This window comes from Labeo rohita, chromosome 14 (assembly GCF_022985175.1).
Source record: "Labeo rohita strain BAU-BD-2019 chromosome 14, IGBB_LRoh.1.0, whole genome shotgun sequence".
Lineage (NCBI taxonomy): Eukaryota > Metazoa > Chordata > Actinopteri > Cypriniformes > Cyprinidae > Labeo > Labeo rohita.
In genome coordinates this window covers 19,859,001-19,880,101 of record NC_066882.1, presented here as the reverse complement: position 1 = coordinate 19,880,101, position 21,101 = coordinate 19,859,001, and the positions used below count along the sequence as shown (strand labels likewise).

Below are 21,101 nucleotides of genomic sequence, written 5' to 3'. Positions count from 1 at the left end.
CGAGCACAGGACAAGCTGTGCTACTGCAAAGAGGCACCGGCTCCGGTCGCTCCTACTGATTAGTCAACAGATGCTTTAAGAGCTACCTACTCAGCTTGCTATCTCCACCGTGGCCCTCGCTAGTCCACCAGACGCTATCCTGAAGTAGATTCACTCCAAAACTAAAAAGGTGGGTTTATCGGGCGAGGGCGCAATATCAGAGCGGAGCTCGTGAAAAAACAGCCTTCAAAGCTTCCCTGGGGAATCTTAAGACTAATATCAGATAGAGTGGAACATGCTGAAGGAGTAAGATAAGACATGAAACGATAGAGAAGGACAGAGCGAATGGATGTCAATAGAGGGCTTGTTTTCAAAGGCCAAGTGTTGTAATTACCCAGCCAGGCACAGAGAGGATGCGGCCAGGGCTAATCATATGCACCAGGCTGCCTGACTGGAGGGTGAGAGCCGATGGCAGAGCTCTCCAACACTGCATCCTCATCCAGACTGGCGGACAGAGACCAGTCCGTGCCCACTGTGCACCGCGCGCCATGATTTTGTAGGTGCGCCATGCCAACTAACCGCTGCGAGGCCTCATTTGGAGACTCTGAAGTGCCAGTTTCAAGTCATTGGGATGAGCAGGAAGGACCTTGAATGGTTAAAGACAGACCAAGTCCTGTCCCACGACAAATTACTTCCTACAGTACATTACAGAGTCAAAACTTTTTAATTAAGGGGCAAAATGTGCCCCAAAAATACACAGTTATTTGTATGTAAAAATGATAACGTATCATGAAAATGTATTACTGTCTACCAAATTAAAACCAACATAAAAAGTATATAGATGTAATAAATAATAATAATAAAAATTCCAAAATAATTAGACATATATACATATGGATATACCTATTATTACGATTTATTTTATTTATCTATCTATTATTTCTTGATTTTCACATATGACCGCCGAAAAAACAGCTGGCAGGAAAAATTATATATATAATTATATATATATAAATTTTATTTATCTATCTAATGTTTATTGGTTTATTTTACATAAGATCCCAAAAAAGCAGCCAACAGTAAAATGGTAATAAATTAAGTTTCTCTCATATATTCTGTAATAATATGTATATATATATATATATATATATATATAATTCTAATTAATTCTAATTAATTCTAAAATAATCAGACACATTGGATATACCTATTTTTATGATTTATTTTATTTATCTATCTAATGTGTATTGATTTATTTTACATTAGATGCCAAAAAAGAAGCCAACGGGAAAAATGTAATAAATAATAATAATAATAATAATAATACAAATTAATTTAAGTCTCTCTCATAAATTATGTATATATATATATATATATATATATATATAAATTATAAAAATATAATTAATAATAAATCTAAAATAATTAGACAAACTGGATATACCTATTTTTATGATTTATTTATCTTTTTAATGTCTTTTAAAAAGAAGGCGACAGGAAAATTGTAAAATTATAATAATAATAATATAAATTAATTTAAGTCTCTCTCATAAATTATATAATAATATATATAAACTATAAATTATAAAAATATATTAATAATAATAATTCTAAAATAATAAGACAAATCGGATACCTATTTTTAAGATTTATTTTATGTATTTAATGTTTAAAAATGTGACAGGAAAATTGTAACAAATAATAATAATAATAATAACATTAATTTATTAAAGTCTCTCTAATAAAGCATATAATAATATGCATAAATTTTAAAAATATAATATTAATAATAATAATAATTCTAAAATCATCAGACACATTGGATATAACTATTTTTATGATTTTTTATAAAAAATAAATAAAAAATGTTTATTGTTTTATTTTACGTTAAGATACCAAAAAAACTAAAATTAATTTAAGTTTGTCTCATAAATTATACTGTATTTTGTGTGTGTGTATATATATATATATATATATATATATATATATATATATATATTTTTTTTTTTTTTTAACAGTTTCAAATTGAGGTGCTGTTAGATGGTGTAGTTACAATGTCTACCAGCAGGGGCAAAATAGGCCATGCTAACCAGCTAAATCTGGAACAATGCTCCTTAAAGTTCCTGGTGACTGTGAGTATGATGTTCATGTGGTAATACTGTAACTCTGCTTACAAGCGATGCCAATTAATCTGTCAAAGTTGTTTGCTAAGCTCATTTACCACACAAAGGAAACGATCTCCTAAACAAGTGCTATTTGTAATAACTGAAAGGGACCGTAGGACACTCGTCCTCACGTCTGGGACGAGACCATCAAGTTTGCCACGAACAGCTGCTGTGCTTTCAGTCTGTTGATGGGTGTTGCAGGTGAGGCAGACTCCGTCAGGGCCCTGATAAAGAGTTCTATCACCTGGGAGTGAGAGACAGGGGAAATATCTCTCATCTCGCTCTCATTAGCGAATGGAAACACACCATTCATCAGGGGAGGCAGTTAATAATCACACTCAATCACATAATGACCGACTCAAACTGAGCCATCATTATGGAAATGGAACCTGTATCGAAATCATCTCCGAGAAAGCCCGGTTCCTTGAGGGAGAAAATAGCACCGAATACCCAACATCCAGTGCTGTGTGCTGTAAAACAGGTGAGTTTTCTGGTACTGATGATGCCCACTTTATAGGGTGAAGCATTTGTGAGATTTATGTAGTGCTGGTGGCAGCCAGATGGAATCACTTCTGTGATGAACTTAATTAGCAAAGTCCATCTTAATGATTCGAAATGTGTTGAAATTCCCATCAACACTTTAATAACTCGACAGGCTCCCCATAATAATTGACTGGCTCTGTTCTTGGCAAATCTCTGTTAGAGCAAAGCAAAGAACATTAGCATTAAATACATAAAAAATACTGCAGTGATGACGTATTTGCAAGCCAAACTGTATTTAGGCTTCAGAAAGTTGTTGATGAACAAAACGTATAAGAATCATACACTTTTGTTGCTCACAGAGCTTATTTTCTGCAATAATCCAAAAGCGAATGGAAAAATCCTATTGGGTTTTTGTCGAGGGAGCAGGGGTGATGCTAACTTTAGGGCTGGCCTACAAAAATACATAATCACTGCTGCACTCTATTGGAGGATTTGCATCTCCCACTGGCTCTCAGGTGCCCAGCGAAGCTCCATCATTTCCCCTCACTACATTATTAACTCTAAGTTTGCCCCCCGTTACCCAAGACGCCAGCATCTGAGCCCCCTTAACTTCCTCGACCCCCTAGCCTTGCTTCCCTACAGATCCTCACCCCCCTCCAATGGCCATCAGGCAAAAATTCACGGACAATACACCTCTATCCAGGCCTCCAGCTACGCGAGCCCACTGTGAACCCATAATTACACTGCATTAAGGTCAATGTAATGAGGAAGGCCCTGTAGGACTTCACAGTGGAGCGGGAAGAATCGCATAGGCCCACCTATGCAACCCTGCGGTACACCCGTGAGCTGAACTCCCAAACCATATGTTAATATTCTTCTAAAGCCTCTCTCACACAGTGATACTGAATCGTGATCAGTAATATGAGGCGTAATACATTTTTTCTTGTTAAATAATAAAAAAGGAATTAATAAGGCATTAAAAGATACTTTAAAAACATGTTACGCTGTGTTCAATATGTTAGTGCTTCCAATATGAGCAGGGCTGTGTTTGTTGTGGAAGTCTCAGATTGTTCTTTTGAGAAATGAGAGGTAAATATTAACTGACCTGCACATGATCTCATGGGTGAGGAGAACACGACACATCTCTGGGTTTTTGTCTTGGCCTTCATAAAGGATTGGCTAAAAGGAAGAAAGAGAGAGAAATTAATTTTATTTTTAAACATTCACTACCAGTCAAAAGTTTTTGTACAGTAAGATTTTTAAAGTCTTTTGAACAAGTCTCTTCTGCTCACCAAACCTGCATTTATTTGATCCAAAGTGCTGCAAAAACAGTAACATTTTTAAATATTTTTACTATTTAAAATAACTGCTTTCTATTTGAATATATATTGAAATGTAATTTATTCCTGTGATTTCAAAGCTGAATTTTTAGCATCATTATTTTAGCATCATTATTGATCCTTGGAAATTTATTCTAATATTCTGATCTGCTGCTTCAGGTTTCTTTGATGAATAGAAAGTTCAGAAGAACAGCATTTATCTGAAATAGAAATCTTTTGTAACAGTATAAATATCTTTATATCTTTTGATCAGTTTAAAGCATTCTTGCTAAATAAAAGTATTAATTTCTATTAATTTCTAATTTCTAATTCTTTCCCATATATATATATATATATACACTGACTCCAAGCTTTCAAATGGTATAGTCTTTTTTTTTTTTTTTTTTTATGTTTTTTTATGTATAATGTTGATTTTTATGTCAGATTAATGCTGATCTTCGGACCTTTCTATTTATAATAATAATATAATATATATAATCCTAAATAAATGTATTAAACTGTTTTAAATATTGATAATAATAATTTAAAAAAATGCTTCTTGAACAGCAAATCATCATTTTAGAATGATTTCTACAGAATCATGTGACACTAAAGACTATAAATAGCAACAATATTTCAAAAATTGTACTGTTTTTGCTGCACTTTGGATCAAATAAATGCAGGCTTGGAGAGGAGAACGGACTTATTTAAAAAAAAAAAAAAAAAAAAAAAAAACTTCAAATCTTACGGTTCAAAAACTTTTGACTGGCAGTGTATATAAAGTTAATTGGTTTATTTAAGAGAATGTAAATGTTTATACTTGGTAATCCAGACTATGGTTATTTGTCACACTTTTTATTCCAGTGAATATTTCTTAGAGTTTTTTTCTCTTTAGTCACATATCATAAAGTGTTTAGCTACAAAAAAGCTATTGAAAATACAATGTGACAACTTGCCCCAGTAGTGCTTTGAATGTGTTTACCGCAAAATACACTACCGTTCAACAGTTTGAAAAAAATGCAAGATTGCATTTATGTGTTTAAACAAACAAACAAACAAACAACAAAAAAACAGTAAAATCATTCATATTGTGAAATTTTGTTACAATTTAAAACAGCTGTTTTCTATTTTAATATATTTTAAAATGTAATTTATTTGTGTGATGGCAAAGCTGAATTTTCAGCATCATTTCTCCAGTCTTCAGAGTCACATGATCCTTTAGAAATCATTCTAGTATGTTGTTTTTGGTGATCAAGAAACATTCTTTATCATATTCATCAATGCTGAAAACAGTTGTGCCGCTTAATATTTTAGTGGAATTCGTTTCAAGCCACTTTGATAAGCAGGAAATCATTTGCAACATTATAAATGTCTGTACTGTTACATTCGATCAACTTATTCAGTCTTTGCTATTCAGTCATCTAGTTTTGTGACTTGGCTGAACTCCTACTTCAGCTCATCCTGAATCCAGCGATTGCTCAAGATGTGCAGGATGCTGACACCTGGTCATTAGTCATGTTTTGGTTCGAAGCATGCTGACAACTTTAACATATGCTAAAAGCTAAATCTGGTCAACGGCGACTGGACGTATGCGGCGAACCGAGGGGGATCCAGACTCTGCTGGGGCTCATGTGGAGTAACAATCTTCCCGTTCTCCCCATCAGCATCCACCCCGAGCAGCCAGATGGCCAGCCAGGCCCCGAAAGAGAGGCCTCCTCCCAGGCATCCGTCATCGGGCTGTCACGCCTGGCCTGAATGACGGATGATCGGTGCATATCAAGGAAGTTAAAGGACTCGCCCCCCTTCTACAAGACCTCATCCCCATCACCAGCAAAGATGAATCCATCATAAACACACACACATAACGAACGCACATCACAATCCACCTCAAACTATCCGCCATCGTACTCAACTCTGGTCAGTCGGCCAGACGGGGTTGACCCAACGCCCTAGGGAACAATACTTTTAGTATAACGACCACTTCTACATTATTGATCTTTCTCTCCGCTGCCTATGAAAGTCTCTTCCTCTTCATCACCATCCTCCATTTTTGTCGAAGGGGGAGGGGATTTGGGATCGGAGGGGGTCGAGAGGTGGATCGGGTCGATATTTATATATCATCGTTCTTGATTCACATCGCTGGCGCCAAAGTAGTGGCCCCACCCCGGTTCTTCAAGCGCGTCTGACTCCAGCGATATGGAATAGTGTTACAACTCTTCCATGAACTCCAAACACGCTCTTTCCTGGTACCTTAATTAAGTCATCTCACCTTACAAGAAATATTTCGATTAGCAGTACAAAACTATTTCACTAAATTCATTTTGGGGAAGCGTTCAAATTGGTGGCGGCCTAACTCCACCAAGATCCTTCTCCCTCATCTTCTCAATTAGAAGAAAGACGGGTTGTTCTCGATCGATATTCGCAGCTTCGCTGTTGATGCACATATGTAAAGCCTGGTGCGCGGACGGGGGGGAAGGATTTTACGGGCGCGCACAGCTACAGCCCTTTTTTGTCGTCGGGAGGATTATTGTCTCCAGCGTGTCGGCTCTGCAGCTACATTAAGGCCTATTGATTGGTCTCCGGGGTTGATGCTTTGTCGAGGAACTGGTTGCCATATTGATCTGAGACAGGCTGACACACTGTGACAGTGGGACCTGCTGGGCTGAGGAAAGGATAGGCCATACGAAGACCGGGGGGGGTTGAAATCTGGTCCGTTTCATGACGGAACGAAGAACGCAGGTGCAGGACTGAGTATGAGAAGCATCTCTAATGGGACTTTTATTTGTGCGGGGTTCATCACATGCACTTTTAGTCAAGTCAAATTCATTCATACAGTATAGCAGCTATAGCAAGGTTATAATTTCTTAATATCTTCCCAACTTATAGTCTCTTTTAGCAGATTAGAGCTGTATGATAGTATAGTTTACATTTTGAGACGATACAAGCAATCAAGCAGTTTAGATTTGCTATATTGCTACTTCGTTTTATGTGAGTATACTGTACTGTAAGTGTGCGGATAAAGTTGTACATACATATACATCAACTTTATATAAAGATCAAGGCAATATAGTTTCATTTTGTGACAAAAAAAAGACTAGGCAATAATATTCAGTAGTTTACATTCTTGACAATATAACCATCAAGCAATTGAGATTTGTAATGCAGTTAATGAACAATTTTTAAAGTTAAAATAGATATATATAAATATTAATACATTGCTAGGCAGTAATATAGTTTACATTTTTGACAATATAACAATCAAGCAGTTGAGATTTGTAATGCTGTATATACTTATATTATGTGTATATACTTATTATCTTGTTATTTAATTTGTTACAAATTTGGTAATAAAAAATTGTAAAAATGTAAAAATGAAAAAAAGGAATGAATAAATTTAATTTAAAAATATATATATATATATATTTTTTTTTTTATTAAATTTATTCATTTGTGACAACATAAATATATACAAATATTAATTGTCATATATTAATTGTATTGTTGTTGGCAATAATATATACTTATAGTATAGATATACTTTAGTACGTGCATAATACTTCATTAATTAAAATGTTAAAAAAGTTAAAAAGTTGATCATTAAAAATTATTTTAAAATATATGCAAATATATGTAAATATTAATACATCACTAGGTAATAATATAGTTAAAATTTTTGACAATATAACAATCAAGCAGTTGAGATTTGTAAAACTGTATATACTTAAAGTATAGATATATTTTAGTAGGTGCATAAAACGTTATTAATTTGTTAAAAATCTGTTCATTAAAAATTTTTAAATTACAAACAAAATTGTGACAAAATATATACAAATATTAACTATTAATTATTAATTTGTTAAAATTTTGATCATTAAAAATTATTTTAAAATATATGCAAATATTAATACATCGCTAAGCAATAATATAGTTTACATTTTTGACAATATAACAATCAAGCAGTTGAAATTTGTAATGCTGTATATACTTACAGTACAGATATACTATAGTAGGTATATAAAACTTTATTAATTATTAATTTGTTAATTTGTTGACATTGTGTTAATTAAAAATGTAAAATTTTAAAAATGTAAACATTTTAAAATTGTAAAAATTAAAAAAGTTACTTAAATGTGTTAATTTGTGACAAAATAAATATATACAAATATTAACACATTGCTAGGCAATAATATAGTTTACATTTTTGACATTATAACAATCAAGCATTTGAAATTTGTAATGCTGTATATACTTAAAGTATAGACGTACTACAGTAGGTGTAGGAAACACTATTAATTATTAATTTGTAAATTAAATTGTTAAAATTCTGTTAATTAAAAATGTAAAAATGTAAAAATCTAATGCTTTACATATTTACAGTATAGATATACCATAGTAGGATTATAAAACTTTATTAATTATTAATTTGTTAATCTGTTAAAAAAATTGTTAATACAAAAAAATTTAAATGTAAAAATAATAAATAAAAATGTGTTATATAACAATATAACAAACAAGCAGTTGAGATTTGTAATGCTGTGTACATTTCTAGTGTAGGTATACTTTAGTAGGTGCATAAAACTTTATTAATTATTAATTTGTTATTTAATTTGTTAATTAAACATTTTAAAAAATGTAAATTTTGTGACAAAATAAATATATACAAATACTAATACATTGTTAGGCAATAATGAAGTTTACATTTTTGACAATATAACAATCAAGCAGTTGAGATTTGTATTGCTCTACATACTCATAGTGTAGATATACTATTGTAGATGTATAAAACTGTATTAACTATTAATTTGCTAATTAATTCGAGTTTATACACTTTAGATTTTCAGTGAAAACAAACTCAAACCGTACTCACCTGTTTAGTCATGGAGTCTATTAATCGAACATACAGATCCTGTTCTGTCCTGATACCTGGAGATTTAAAATGGAATAAATACGTATTAGACAAACAAAACAAAAATGTTCTCTCACGCTTTGCGTATAATAAAATCCTGCTCGGCTGCATAATAAAAAATCTAATGTGCCATATTTCAACACAAATACTTGTAGAATCAAGTGTGCGTTCAAATTAAAAGGCTCTTTGAGCAAACGGAACAGAAAGCCAGTCCCAAACGCAAAGCCCAATTGTTTTGAAAAGTCTACATAAAGGGACTCATTTCTTATGGAAAGTCTTGGAAATTAATTTGTTTTATTATTGTTTTCCCTACAGTACGTTTATGCGCATTCTGTTATGCTTGTCATGCTGACTGAGCTATTCCGCTAACGCTTCTTAGCAAAAACAAACTCGCCTCAGCTTCGGAGTTTTTCTATTATTTATGATTTTCCCGCCTTAAAGTGTGAGAGCTCGCTTTCCTGCTGCCCTGCTGTCTGCTGGATGACAGAGAATCCACATCTACAGACAAATCACTCACCACTAGCTGTTATCATTAGAGCATGAGAAGAGAACTGAGACTTTGGCATTTTTAACTATTTTGTGTATAAACAATTTATATATAAACAATTGAAAATCGCTAATATTGACAAGCGTAACATCGTACCTGCTCTTAATGTAGCCAGTCTGTGTGTACTTTACTGAGAACTAAGAGCTCAGATGAGGCCTTGTTTAGCGTGTCTGTGTGGGTGAGTAGCGTGGAATGACATTAGACATGAGCGTAAACTGTGAAAGGGTGGCAAATGTGTTCAACAGCATGAACTCCTCTCAGGATAAACAGATGGAGCTCTCAAATACTCTCCCAGATGTGATGAGACATGTTGCATGATTGTGGTTACATATCGTTTACAGTTGGCCCCGCTCTGCCTCGCAATATGTCTTTGTTATTGATGGGATATGGAAAGGGTTTGCGGGAGGAGTACGGGTCTCACCGTTGCTGTAGAGAAGCTGTAACCTGTAGTGGATGCCATTGTTGGTCTTCTCGCCATTGTATTCCTAAAAAAATGAACAAACAAGTAGGACAATTAATGAGAATGAAAAAAGAAGCTGTTTATTAAAACACTGACCATCAGGACAGGTAATCTCATCATGTTAACTTTCAGATGAAACTGTAATTAGGGCCCTATGATTTCCGCAAAGCGGAAAACGCAGACTGAATCGCGGGGTCCAGACTTAAAAATGGAATTTACTGTATAATGCGGAATGTCGGTGGAATTTGCCAGATTTTGGATGAATAAATCAAAAGTAAGTCAGTGCACTTAAACCAAAACGCGATATGGACTACGCTGTAAAAAACTATTTGTTGAGTCAACTTAAAATAATTTGTTACCTGGCTGCCTTAAAATTTTAAGTTCAGTCAACTCAAAAAAAGTTTATTCAACTTGAAATGTTAAGTTATACTAAGGACAACTTAGATATTTGAGTTGATTCAACTTAAAATTTTAAGGCAGCTGGGTTACCCAGCTTTTAAGTTTAACAAACACAAATATGTAAGTTGTTACTTAGTACAACTTAACATTTCAAGTTGACTAAACTTATTTAAGTTGACTGAACTTAAACATTTAAGGCAGCAGGGTAACAAATTATTTTAAGCTGACTCAACAAATTGTGTTTTTTGTTTTTTACAGTGTAGTGTCTTTGAATATGAAGTCGCAAAACGATTTTAAATATGAATATTATTACAGTTTAAAGTAGCTTAAAATAATTAAACATTAGTGCTGTCAAGTGATTAATCACAATTAATCACATCCAAAATAAAAGATTTTGTTTACATAATAAACGTATGTGTGCTGTGTATATTTATTATGTGTATATAAATACACACACATACAGTATACATTTGTTAAATATTTATATGTACATATTTTTATTCATATAATTAATATTATATTTATTATACAAACATAACATTTTTCTTAAATATATCCATGCATGTGTGTGTATTTTATATACATAATAAATACACACAGTACATATATATATAATGTAAAAAAAGCATTTATTTTGCAATTAATCGTGATTAAGCGCAATTAATCATTTGACAGCGCTATTAAAAATGTAATTAATTTCTGTGACGTAAAGCTAATTTTTAGCATATAACGCAGAATGTCAGCGAAATTTGGATGAATAAATCAAAAGTAAGTCAGTACACATAAACCAAAACGAGATATGGACTAGCGTCTTTGAAGTCGTAAAACGATTTTAAATATGAATATTATTACAATTTAAAGTAGCTTAAAATAATTAAACATTAGTGCTGTCAGGTGATTAATCGCAATTAATCACATCCAAAATAAAATATTTTGTTTACATAATAAATCTATGTGCTGTGTATATTTATTATGTGTACATAAATACACACACATACAGTATACATTTGTTAAATATTTATATGTATATATTTTTATTAATATAATTAATATTATATCTAAATATATTTATTATACAAACATAACATTTTTCTTAAATATATCCATGCATGTGTGTGTATTTTTATATACATAATAAATACACACAGTACACACATATATCATGTACACGAAAACATTTATTTTGCAATTAATCGTGATTAAGCGTGATTAATAATTTGACAGCGCTATTAAAAATGTAATTAATTCCTGTGATGTAAAGCTAATTTTTTAGCATATAACGCAGAATGTTAGCGATATTTGCCAAATTTTGGATAAATAAATCAAAAGTAAGTCAGTACACTTAAAGCAAAACGTGATATGGACTAGTGTCTTTGAATAGTAAGTCACAAAAAGATTTTAAATACGAATCCTGAATGTTCTGCATGTCTCGTGTGAATGAATGGCGCAAACGTGCGGTTTCGTTTACTACACACATACTGAAGCGCACATGGCACTTTTAGTGTTTGCTGCCTCAGTATATGAGTACTAGAGTAGATATGGGTACTATGAGTACTAGATCTCTAGAGCTGCTCTGAAAGTCACGTCAAGAGTATTTTACCATTTCTTTTAAAAAAAACTCTTGCCATATTATATAGAAAAACGAACTTAAACTACTTCACAGCAACCTGTCAAAATAAAAGTTTGGTTTAACTTGAAGAAACCATTATTATTTAACCAATGTTGTACAATCATTTTTACACAAAACATTAAATTGCTGTTAAGGTTCATGATTTCAATTAATTAGACATGCTTTTTAATTAATAAAGTGTAATTTAATTATTAAAATAGAGCATAGAGAAATTAAAAATCCAGAAGAATTAAAATGGAAAAAATGGAATTTGGAAAAAAACTAAACGGAATTTGGGGGAAAAAATAAAATGGATTTCATATAGCCCTAAGTAATACTGTGAAATATTATTAAAATTTAAAGTAGCTTAAAATATTTAAAAATTAGTGCTGTCAAACGATTAATCACGATTAATTGTGATTAATTGCATCCAAAATAAAAGTTGTTGTTTACATAATACATATGTGTGTGTGCTGTGTATATATATTTCGAATATATAAATACACACACATACAGTATATTTTGAAAATATTTACATGTATATATTTTATTCATAGAACTAATATTATACATAAACATATTTTTCTTAAATATATCCATGCATGTGTGTGTATTTATATATACATAATACACAGTACACACACACATATATTATGTAAAATGTTTTATTTTGGATGCAATTAATCGTGATTAATCGCTTGACAGCACTATTAAAAATGTAATTTATTTTTGTGATGCAAAGCTACATTTTCAGCATGATTACTTCAGTCTTCAGTGTCACATGATCCTTCAGAGATCATTCTAATATGCTGATTTTGTGCTCATGAAACTTCTTTTTTATGTCGGAAAAAAAAGTGCAGCTTATTATTTTTGGGGAAACCATGTAATATATTTTTAAGATTCTGTGATGGAATTCCTTCAACTGACATTGAACATTTGTCACTTTTGATTAATTTAATATTATTTAATTTATTAAAAAAAAAAATCTTACTGACTACTAACTTTTGAAAAGCAATGTAAATTTCTATATAGTTACCAAAGAAGTGTTTCTATGAAACCAGTTAAAAATTGAATTTTTAAACATTTGAAAGTTTGTTTGATAGGACAATTCAATTTCTTTTCTTTCTAATAATGGCAGCAAAAGAACTGCAGTGCATCCAAACGTAAGCCCAGTTTGTTTTCACTCTTTGGACTAAGTGTGAGGTTTACATTTAAGCATCACATCCAGGTTTCAGGTGAGTTATTTTACCCTGATGTGACATCAATCCAATGAGACGCAGGAACACGACACACCCACACATGTCGTCAGACTTTCTCTATCTCCTCACTGCCAAGTTTAGTGGTAGCGTCTTGGCAGCGACCCAGGGTGGAGTGGAGGAGTGTGTGTGTGTGGGGGGGTGCTGGGCGGGGGTTATGGCGGAGGTGAGCGGACAGCGAGGACAGAGCGCTGACCGTGCCAGCTGGACCCTGTCCCGTATGACCGTGGGCGGAGCTGTTCTCTGTAACCTTTTACTGAGAACAACCCCCTGACACACACACCGCGGGGTGAGCAGGACTACCCTCCGACATACACCGCAGGGCTAGCAGGTACAAACACACGACTACACTACAGAATGGAGCTTGCAGGACAGTGAAAAGCGATTTTTAGAGTAATGCTTTGGGAAACAGCGAGATTTATTCCCTTGATGCTGATCCTGAGAATCACACTCAATGGATAAGCTAAGAGTAAAATTATGTGGGGCACAAATGAGCCAAACAACCATGCTTTATTACAAAATTTTGATATTTTATAATAAATTTAATAATAATAAAAAAAAGAATATAATATTGTTAATGCAATTCTTATGACAAAAAAGTGGTCTCATCGTTGCCCCCTAGATGTATTATTTGGTACCACCACTACTGAGAATCACAACACTATGTGACAATGTGAGTTTGAAGGCCTGAATTTAGAGCTCACATATACACAATGCAACTGCATAAAGAAAATAAAGGATATAATTTAATATAGAATAGATTAAAAATACAGAATATCTACCAACGTGCAGGCCACCATATTTATTTATTTTTCATATTAATAAATTCCAATACATACATACATATATATATATATATATATATATATTAAAATTTATATGTTATATATATATAACATTAAAAATGTTATTATTATTAAATATTATTAATTTTATTTTTAACTACAAAAAAATACAATCAGGTACACTGCTGAAATTAAATAATTAAACAAATACAGAAATAAATAACACACTATGTAAACATTAAAAACTGTTGCAGCGGGTTTAGGAATTTTTTTTTCATTAGGAAATATTTTGTGTAGTTTTTCAAATAATGAATGTGTGTACGCTCAATAAGTATTTTTTTAACATACAAAAAAAATACAATCAGGTACATTGCTGAAATAAAAAATAAATAAAATAAATAAAAACTCCGTAAACATAAAAAAAAACTGTTGCAGGAGTTTAGAATTTTTCTTTCATTAGGAAATATTTAGTGTAGTTTTTCAAATAATGAATATGTGTACAATCAGTAAGTATTATACTTTTTTTTTTTTTTTACTTAACTTTTGTTAACCTACAAAAAAACTGAAAAATGAAATAAACTGTTGCAGAGGGTTTAGGATGTAATATTTTTAGGAAATAGTTTGTGTAGTTTTTCAAAAAATGAATGTGTATACAATCAATAGATATTATTAACTTACTTAACTTTATTTATTATTTACTTAACTTTTTTAACCTACAACAAACAAAACTACAATCAGGTACATTGCTGAAATTTAAATAAAAAAATAAATAAATAATCATTAAAAACAGAGGGTTTAGGATTTTTTTTTGTTTTGTTTAGGAAATATTTAGTGTCATTTTTCAAATAATGAATATGTGTATGATCAATAAGTATTATTAACAAAAAAATTACAATAAGGTACACTGCGGAAAGTAAAATAAATAAATATATAAACAAAAACACTGTAAACATTAAAAACAGAGTTTTTTTTTCGGAAATCATAGTTTTTCAAATAATGAATGTGTGTACGATCAATAAGTATTGTTAACTTTTTTTTACTTAACTTTCATAACCTACAAAAAAACAAAAAATACAATCAGGTACATTGCTGGAAAAAAGCCAACATGAAACATTGCACGTTGCAGATGGTTTGGAAATGTTCAGGATTTTTTTTTAATAGATAGTGTGCAAACTCATTAACTATATATATATACACACACATAAATATATGTATATATATATATATATATATATATATTGTTTTTTATAATTAATGTGTGAGATTTTGTGTAAGATTTATGTCTAGGCTTTATTCTAACAGCATTTTTTTTTACTAAAAATGCATCCAAAAACAATTATACAGTACATTCTTAGCATGTTCTCCAAGTTCAATATGCAACACCCCAGCATATCACAAATCCTGTTGCGTTGTGTGGCGGCGTCTATTAGTGACAGAGTGCTTACTTTGTCTTTTTCCACAAAGTCCACGTAGGAGGTTCTCTCGATCTCGACGGGCTGTCCCTGCCGGTCATACAGGGCCAGCACAAAGTGGAAGAAGTTTGACTTGCGCAGGTTCGAGGGAGGCTGTTTCTCATAATGGGCTCTTGCCAAACCCACACCACTACGAGAGAGAGAGAGACGGAGAGAAAGATTAATGTACTGTAACCCAAATAATCACTCAAAATATGAGCTTGCAGAAAGATGAAATGTCAGTTTCACATGAACTTTCACAAATAACATCACATTGCGTATAAATACATAACACTGAAAAGTCACCGCAGTGTCTAACTTTATAAGCCCTGCATGTGAATCACAACAATAATTCCAATATTCCACATAAAACATGTCGAATAAGGAAACACAAACAGGAAATTACCGCTGTTACAAAGAGAGATAACAGGAAATAACTGAGAGGTGTTAGAAGAGAGATATTTGGCTTGTTTTCTCATGCCCTGTGTGTGCCATGAACTCTATTGTCTGCCCCTCTCTGCTCTGCCACCTCAACAATTGGAATCTGGCGCGGAGCGGGGGACCCCAGAAGGCACCGTCTGCCTTTGCGGCTGCCAACCGCTACTGGGTACGGCTCGCCTTGGCAACTGCTGCGCTCCTCTTTCCCTGACCTGTCAGTCAAACCCGCTCGGGCCTCCCCGGGGTTCAGCCAATAGAAGCCTCCATCCTGACTCTCGCACTTGAGCATCGATTAGAAAGCGTGGCGAACGACGGACTGACAGAGACCGAGGAGCTTCGCGCAGCTCGAGAGGAGGAGGCCCGCACCTCCACGCCAACCCTACACGTCCAGCTATCAATCAAACCGTCAGCCCGGGTCCACTGACGCAAACGCTGATCATCTTTCCATACCTGGATGAGTGGACGCAAGGGCCTCAGAGAGAGATGAAGGCCTGAAGTAAAGGAAGGAAGATTAAAATGCAGGTGGTCTATTTTTAATAGGGTGGTAATTCATGCATCCCTTTCCTCGAGCAGAAACCGATGTCAAGCACTTTATTTTATCACATTACAACCAGTCAAAAGTTTTTGAACAGTACGATTTTTAATGTTTAGTCTCTTCTGCTCACCAAGCCTGCATTTATTTTATCCAAAGCACAGTAAAAGCAGTAAAATTCTTAAATATTTTTAATATTTAAAACAACTGTTTTCTATTTGAATATGTTTTAAAATGAAATTTATTCCTGTGATTTCAAAGCTGAATTTTTAGCATTATCACTTCAGTCTCATGATCGGTCAGAAATCATTCTAATATTCTGACTTGCTGCTCAAAAAAACATTTATTGTTATTATTATGTTGAAAACAGCTGAGTAGAATTTTTTCAAGTTTCTTTGACGAATAGAAAGTTCAGGAGAACAGCATTTATCTGAAATAATGCAACATTATAAATGTCTTTATCATCACTATTGATCAACTTAAAGCATCCTTGCTAAATAAAAGTATTAATATAAATATAAATAATATATAGTATTATTCTATAATTTCTTTCCCAAAATAAATAAATAAATAAATAAATAAAATTATACTGATTTCAAGTATTTGAATGGCTTTTTATTTCAGATATATGCTGATCTTTGGATCTTTCTATTCATCAAAGAATCCTGAAAAAAAATTACTCAACTGCTTTAAATATTGAGAAGAAGAAGAAAAAGAAGAAATCTTGAAAAGCAAATATTCTAGGATATTAGAATGATTTCTGAAGGATCATGTGAGTGGAGTAATGATACTGAAAATTTAGCTTTGAAATCACAGGAATAAATTACATTTTAAAATATATTCAAATAGAAAACAGTTATTTTAAATAATAAAAATATTTCTCAAATTTACTGTTTTTGCTGTACTTTGGATCAAATAAATGCAGGTTTGGTGAGAAGAGACTACTTTAAAAAACATTAAAATGTTACTGTTCAAAAACTTTTGACTGGTAGTGTATATATAATTCTAAACAAATATTTATGTATTTAAATGTGATGTTGTGCAAGGCTGCCAAACAGTTAGTCCCGCCCCAAACGCATCCTATTGGTTAAGTCAATGTTGCTATATCTTTTTGTTGTTGTTGTTGAAATAAAATCAACCTACAAATGGCTGTTCAAAAGTCTGAGGTCAGTAATATTTTTTATTTAATTTAATTTAATTTTATTATTTAATTTAATTTTCTTTTCTTTTCTTTTATTTTAATATTTAAGTTACAAAAAATTATATTTCAAATAAACGCTGTTCTTTTGAACTTCACTTCAATACTGCAAAAATGGTATCATGTTTTTTACAAAAATATTAAGTGGCAAAATTGTATTCAACACTGATAATAATCAGAAATGTTTCTTGAGCACTGAAGACTGGAGTAAGGGCTGCTGAAAATTCAGCTTTGCATCAATGGAATAAATTACACTTTAAAATATATTAACATAGAAACAGTTGTTTTAAATTATAATAATATTTCATATTTTTTACTGTGTTTTTGATCAAATAAACGCAGCCTTATTAAGAATAACAGACTTATTTTAAAATCACATCAAAACACATCTTATCGAACCCCAAACACCAGTGCACTGCATGTATGTTTTTGCATATTAAGCCGGGACAGGAGAACATTTTTTCACATAATTAATAAAACTATGACATCACCTTCAAGTCAAAACAAGAGACCCGTAATATTTATAATTCCCTAAATCATTAAATGAAAAAGTGTGTAGCGTTAACATACATAATTTGCAGCTGTCATTGTTAAGTCTGTTCATTATTTACTCGTTACCCTGATGAGGTGGGCCGCAATGCATTTGAATCTCCAAAATATGCTCATACATAAATATTTGTTCATCTGCTGAGCTCGGGGTGGGGAGCCAGTGTTTTGGAAAGCGGCCTGCTCTCTGTCTCCGCTCGTTGAGATATTCCCCTGATAGGACATTAATAAAGCCTGACCCCTCCCCAGTACTATTACCAGGGCTTAATGCTTCATTTGTATCCGAGCCTGGTGAAATCTCATTCGTGAAGTTGAGCTTACTACACTGAAGGCAAAAACAGCTTTCACAGAAGAGGCTGTGGGAGGGGGCTCAGGGAGGAGCACTTTTAAAGCGGATGACTTCAACGTAAATGGGAAATATGATCTTCTTCATCTGTAGTAATTGATTCGCAGTGAAGATCTTTAGCAGTCTGACTGGTCAGGGCGGTGCTAAGTCTGACAGATGCCCTCTAAATGCAATACGAATAAAAGAAGACAGTAAAAATGGCGCTTTAAAGATTAGAATTATACTATATATTATATAATGGACCGCAAAAACCAGTCCTAAGCAGCAAGTGTATATTTGTAGCAAAAGTTGGGTCAAAATGATTGATTTTTCTTTTAAGCCAAAAATCATTAGGATATTAAACAAAGATCATGTTCCATGTATATATTTTGTACATTTCCCACTGTAAATATATCAAAGCTTCATTTTTGATTAGTAATATGCATTGCTAAGAACTTCATTTGGACATCTTTAAAGGCGATTTTCTCAATATTTTATATTTTTTGCAAACTTTAGATGTTCAAATAATTTAATCTTGGCCAAATACTGTGCTATTCTAACAAATCATACATCAATGGATGATGTATCAGATGATGTATAAATCTCAATTTCAAAAAAATGAAGCTTATCACTGGTTTTGTAGTCCAGGGCCACATTTATATATATATGTATATATATATATACAATAGGGCTGTCAAACGATTAATCGCGATTAATCGCATACAAAATAAAAGTTTGAGTTTGCCTAATATATGTGTGTACTGTGTGAAATTATTATGTATATATAAATACACCAAAATTAATGTATATATTTAAGGGATATTTGTTATTTATGTAGAAAGTAATTGTATTTATATATAATATAAATTATATATAAATTATATTATAATATATATATATTATAATAAAATAATATATTATAATAAATACATATAGTTGTAAACATTTTGTAAATATATACATGAACGTGTTTATATTTATATATACATAATAATACATACAGTAAACATAGTAACACATAGTAAACACATATATTAGGCAAACTCAAACTTTTATTTTGTATGCAATTAATCGCGATTAATCATTTGACAGCCCTAATAATAGTAATAATAAAAAAAACAAATATATATATATATATATATATATATATATATATATATATATATTAGTAATATACACTAATAGTAATTAATAATTATTATAATAATTTATATATTTTTTTTCTTTTTTTTTTTTAATTATCACTATTATTGTATTTCTCTACAAAATAATATAATAATTAAAAAAACTAATTTCAAGACATTTTAAATATATAATAGTTTCATATTAAATTTAGCATGTCACACAGTAGGATACATCAACAGTCTGGGCCCAAATTCTGTGTCTGCACTGCATGAAATGCACAAGCACATGTAAACACAAATTATCACCTTCACATAGGAAGACAAAATTACAAAATGACACATTTGTGGGGGAGCAAGAAAAAAAAAAGAACAGTATCACACTTAAACACACACGTATTGCATCATGAGCTCCTCTCCATTACCCCATCAGCTCGGTTACAAAGCCAGGCGTCATGTTTCTGATGGGGTGAGGGAGAGAGATGGCGTTCCCGCACGCTCTCGCAAAGGCACGGATCTTTACGCGCAGGAAACGATCGACTCGGAAAGCTTGTTAGTGTTATTATTTTAATTATGTTGATTGCTGCCATATCCACTCCAGCAGTTATGAGTCAGAGGCAGCGGCACGATTGGACGGCTCTCACTCGCTCTGTATTGAAAAAACTGCTATCGAGGTGACAAACACACACACATAGACAGCGGAGCTGTGTAAATCAGTCTCTAACGGACGGTTACAGCACAGTCTCCGTTAAACACACTGTTTGACATGTTCTCGTCACAGAGCGGAGAGAAATAAAAGGGGGGAAAAAAGCATGCAAGCCAGAAACAACCCTGGTTCTGACACAATTCTGGATGTTAAAACACCCTCCACTTTTATTTGAATCAATAAATACAGTCTCACAGAACTGCTTTAACAATAAACCACTCATAGCAGGAGCTGAAGGGTTTGTAATGATGACATTTCCGAACACGAGAGCGCCGTCTTTCTACGCAGCGGCAGTCGGTGGCTCGGTCTGCGGCCCTTTGCACACTGCAGGCTTAATGCGATACAGCAAAGTCTAATTATGTTAAATGAAAAAAGTAACCCCAGGCTAAAATCCTCACAGCTCAAGGGCCTGAACACTTGAGGGAAATAGATACTAAGCACAGAGGCTCAAACTCTGAAATCATCTGCTAATGAACATGCAGAGGAGAAGAACTGCCAATACATAGGAAACAGCAGGATCCGCTGAGATAGTGAGAAGTTAGTGTGAGTTAAAAAAAGAAGTGAGCGATGCCTTCGCATGTACATCTCAATAAAACAACCATCACGTAGTGAAACATAATGATTGATCAAAATGATCACAGAAATTTCACAGAAAACATTGCAAATATGTTATTTACAGTGCATTATTACGCATAATGTGACGTTTCAGTAAAACACAATATTTAGTCTTCAAAAAAAGACAAAATCTTTTAGATAGGCTGATAAAGTAGGTAAAAGATGCATACTTAACATGGAAGTATCAGGTTTATATTGCATGACTTCTTAGCTGATGCTAAATAAAATTTGATGACATGCAAGTCCTGCATGAAAAATGTC

At 32.6% G+C, this 21,101-nt stretch overlaps 1 protein-coding gene across 3 annotated transcripts in view; it reads right to left on the bottom strand.

Moving 5' to 3' along the window:
- The window catches only part of LOC127176302 (transcription factor COE3), a 139,534-nt gene that overhangs the window by 108,557 nt on the left and 9,876 nt on the right, over positions 1-21,101 (bottom strand). For all 3 annotated transcript variants that reach the window (XM_051127905.1, XM_051127906.1, XM_051127907.1), the window contains exons 2-5: positions 15,354-15,510; positions 9,821-9,884; positions 8,814-8,869; positions 3,733-3,806 (exon numbers count right to left, since the gene is read on the bottom strand). In XM_051127905.1, coding sequence (XP_050983862.1) covers positions 3,733-3,806; positions 8,814-8,869; positions 9,821-9,884; positions 15,354-15,510 — 351 coding nt within the window. The remainder of the gene's footprint in view (positions 1-3,732; positions 3,807-8,813; positions 8,870-9,820; positions 9,885-15,353; positions 15,511-21,101) is intronic.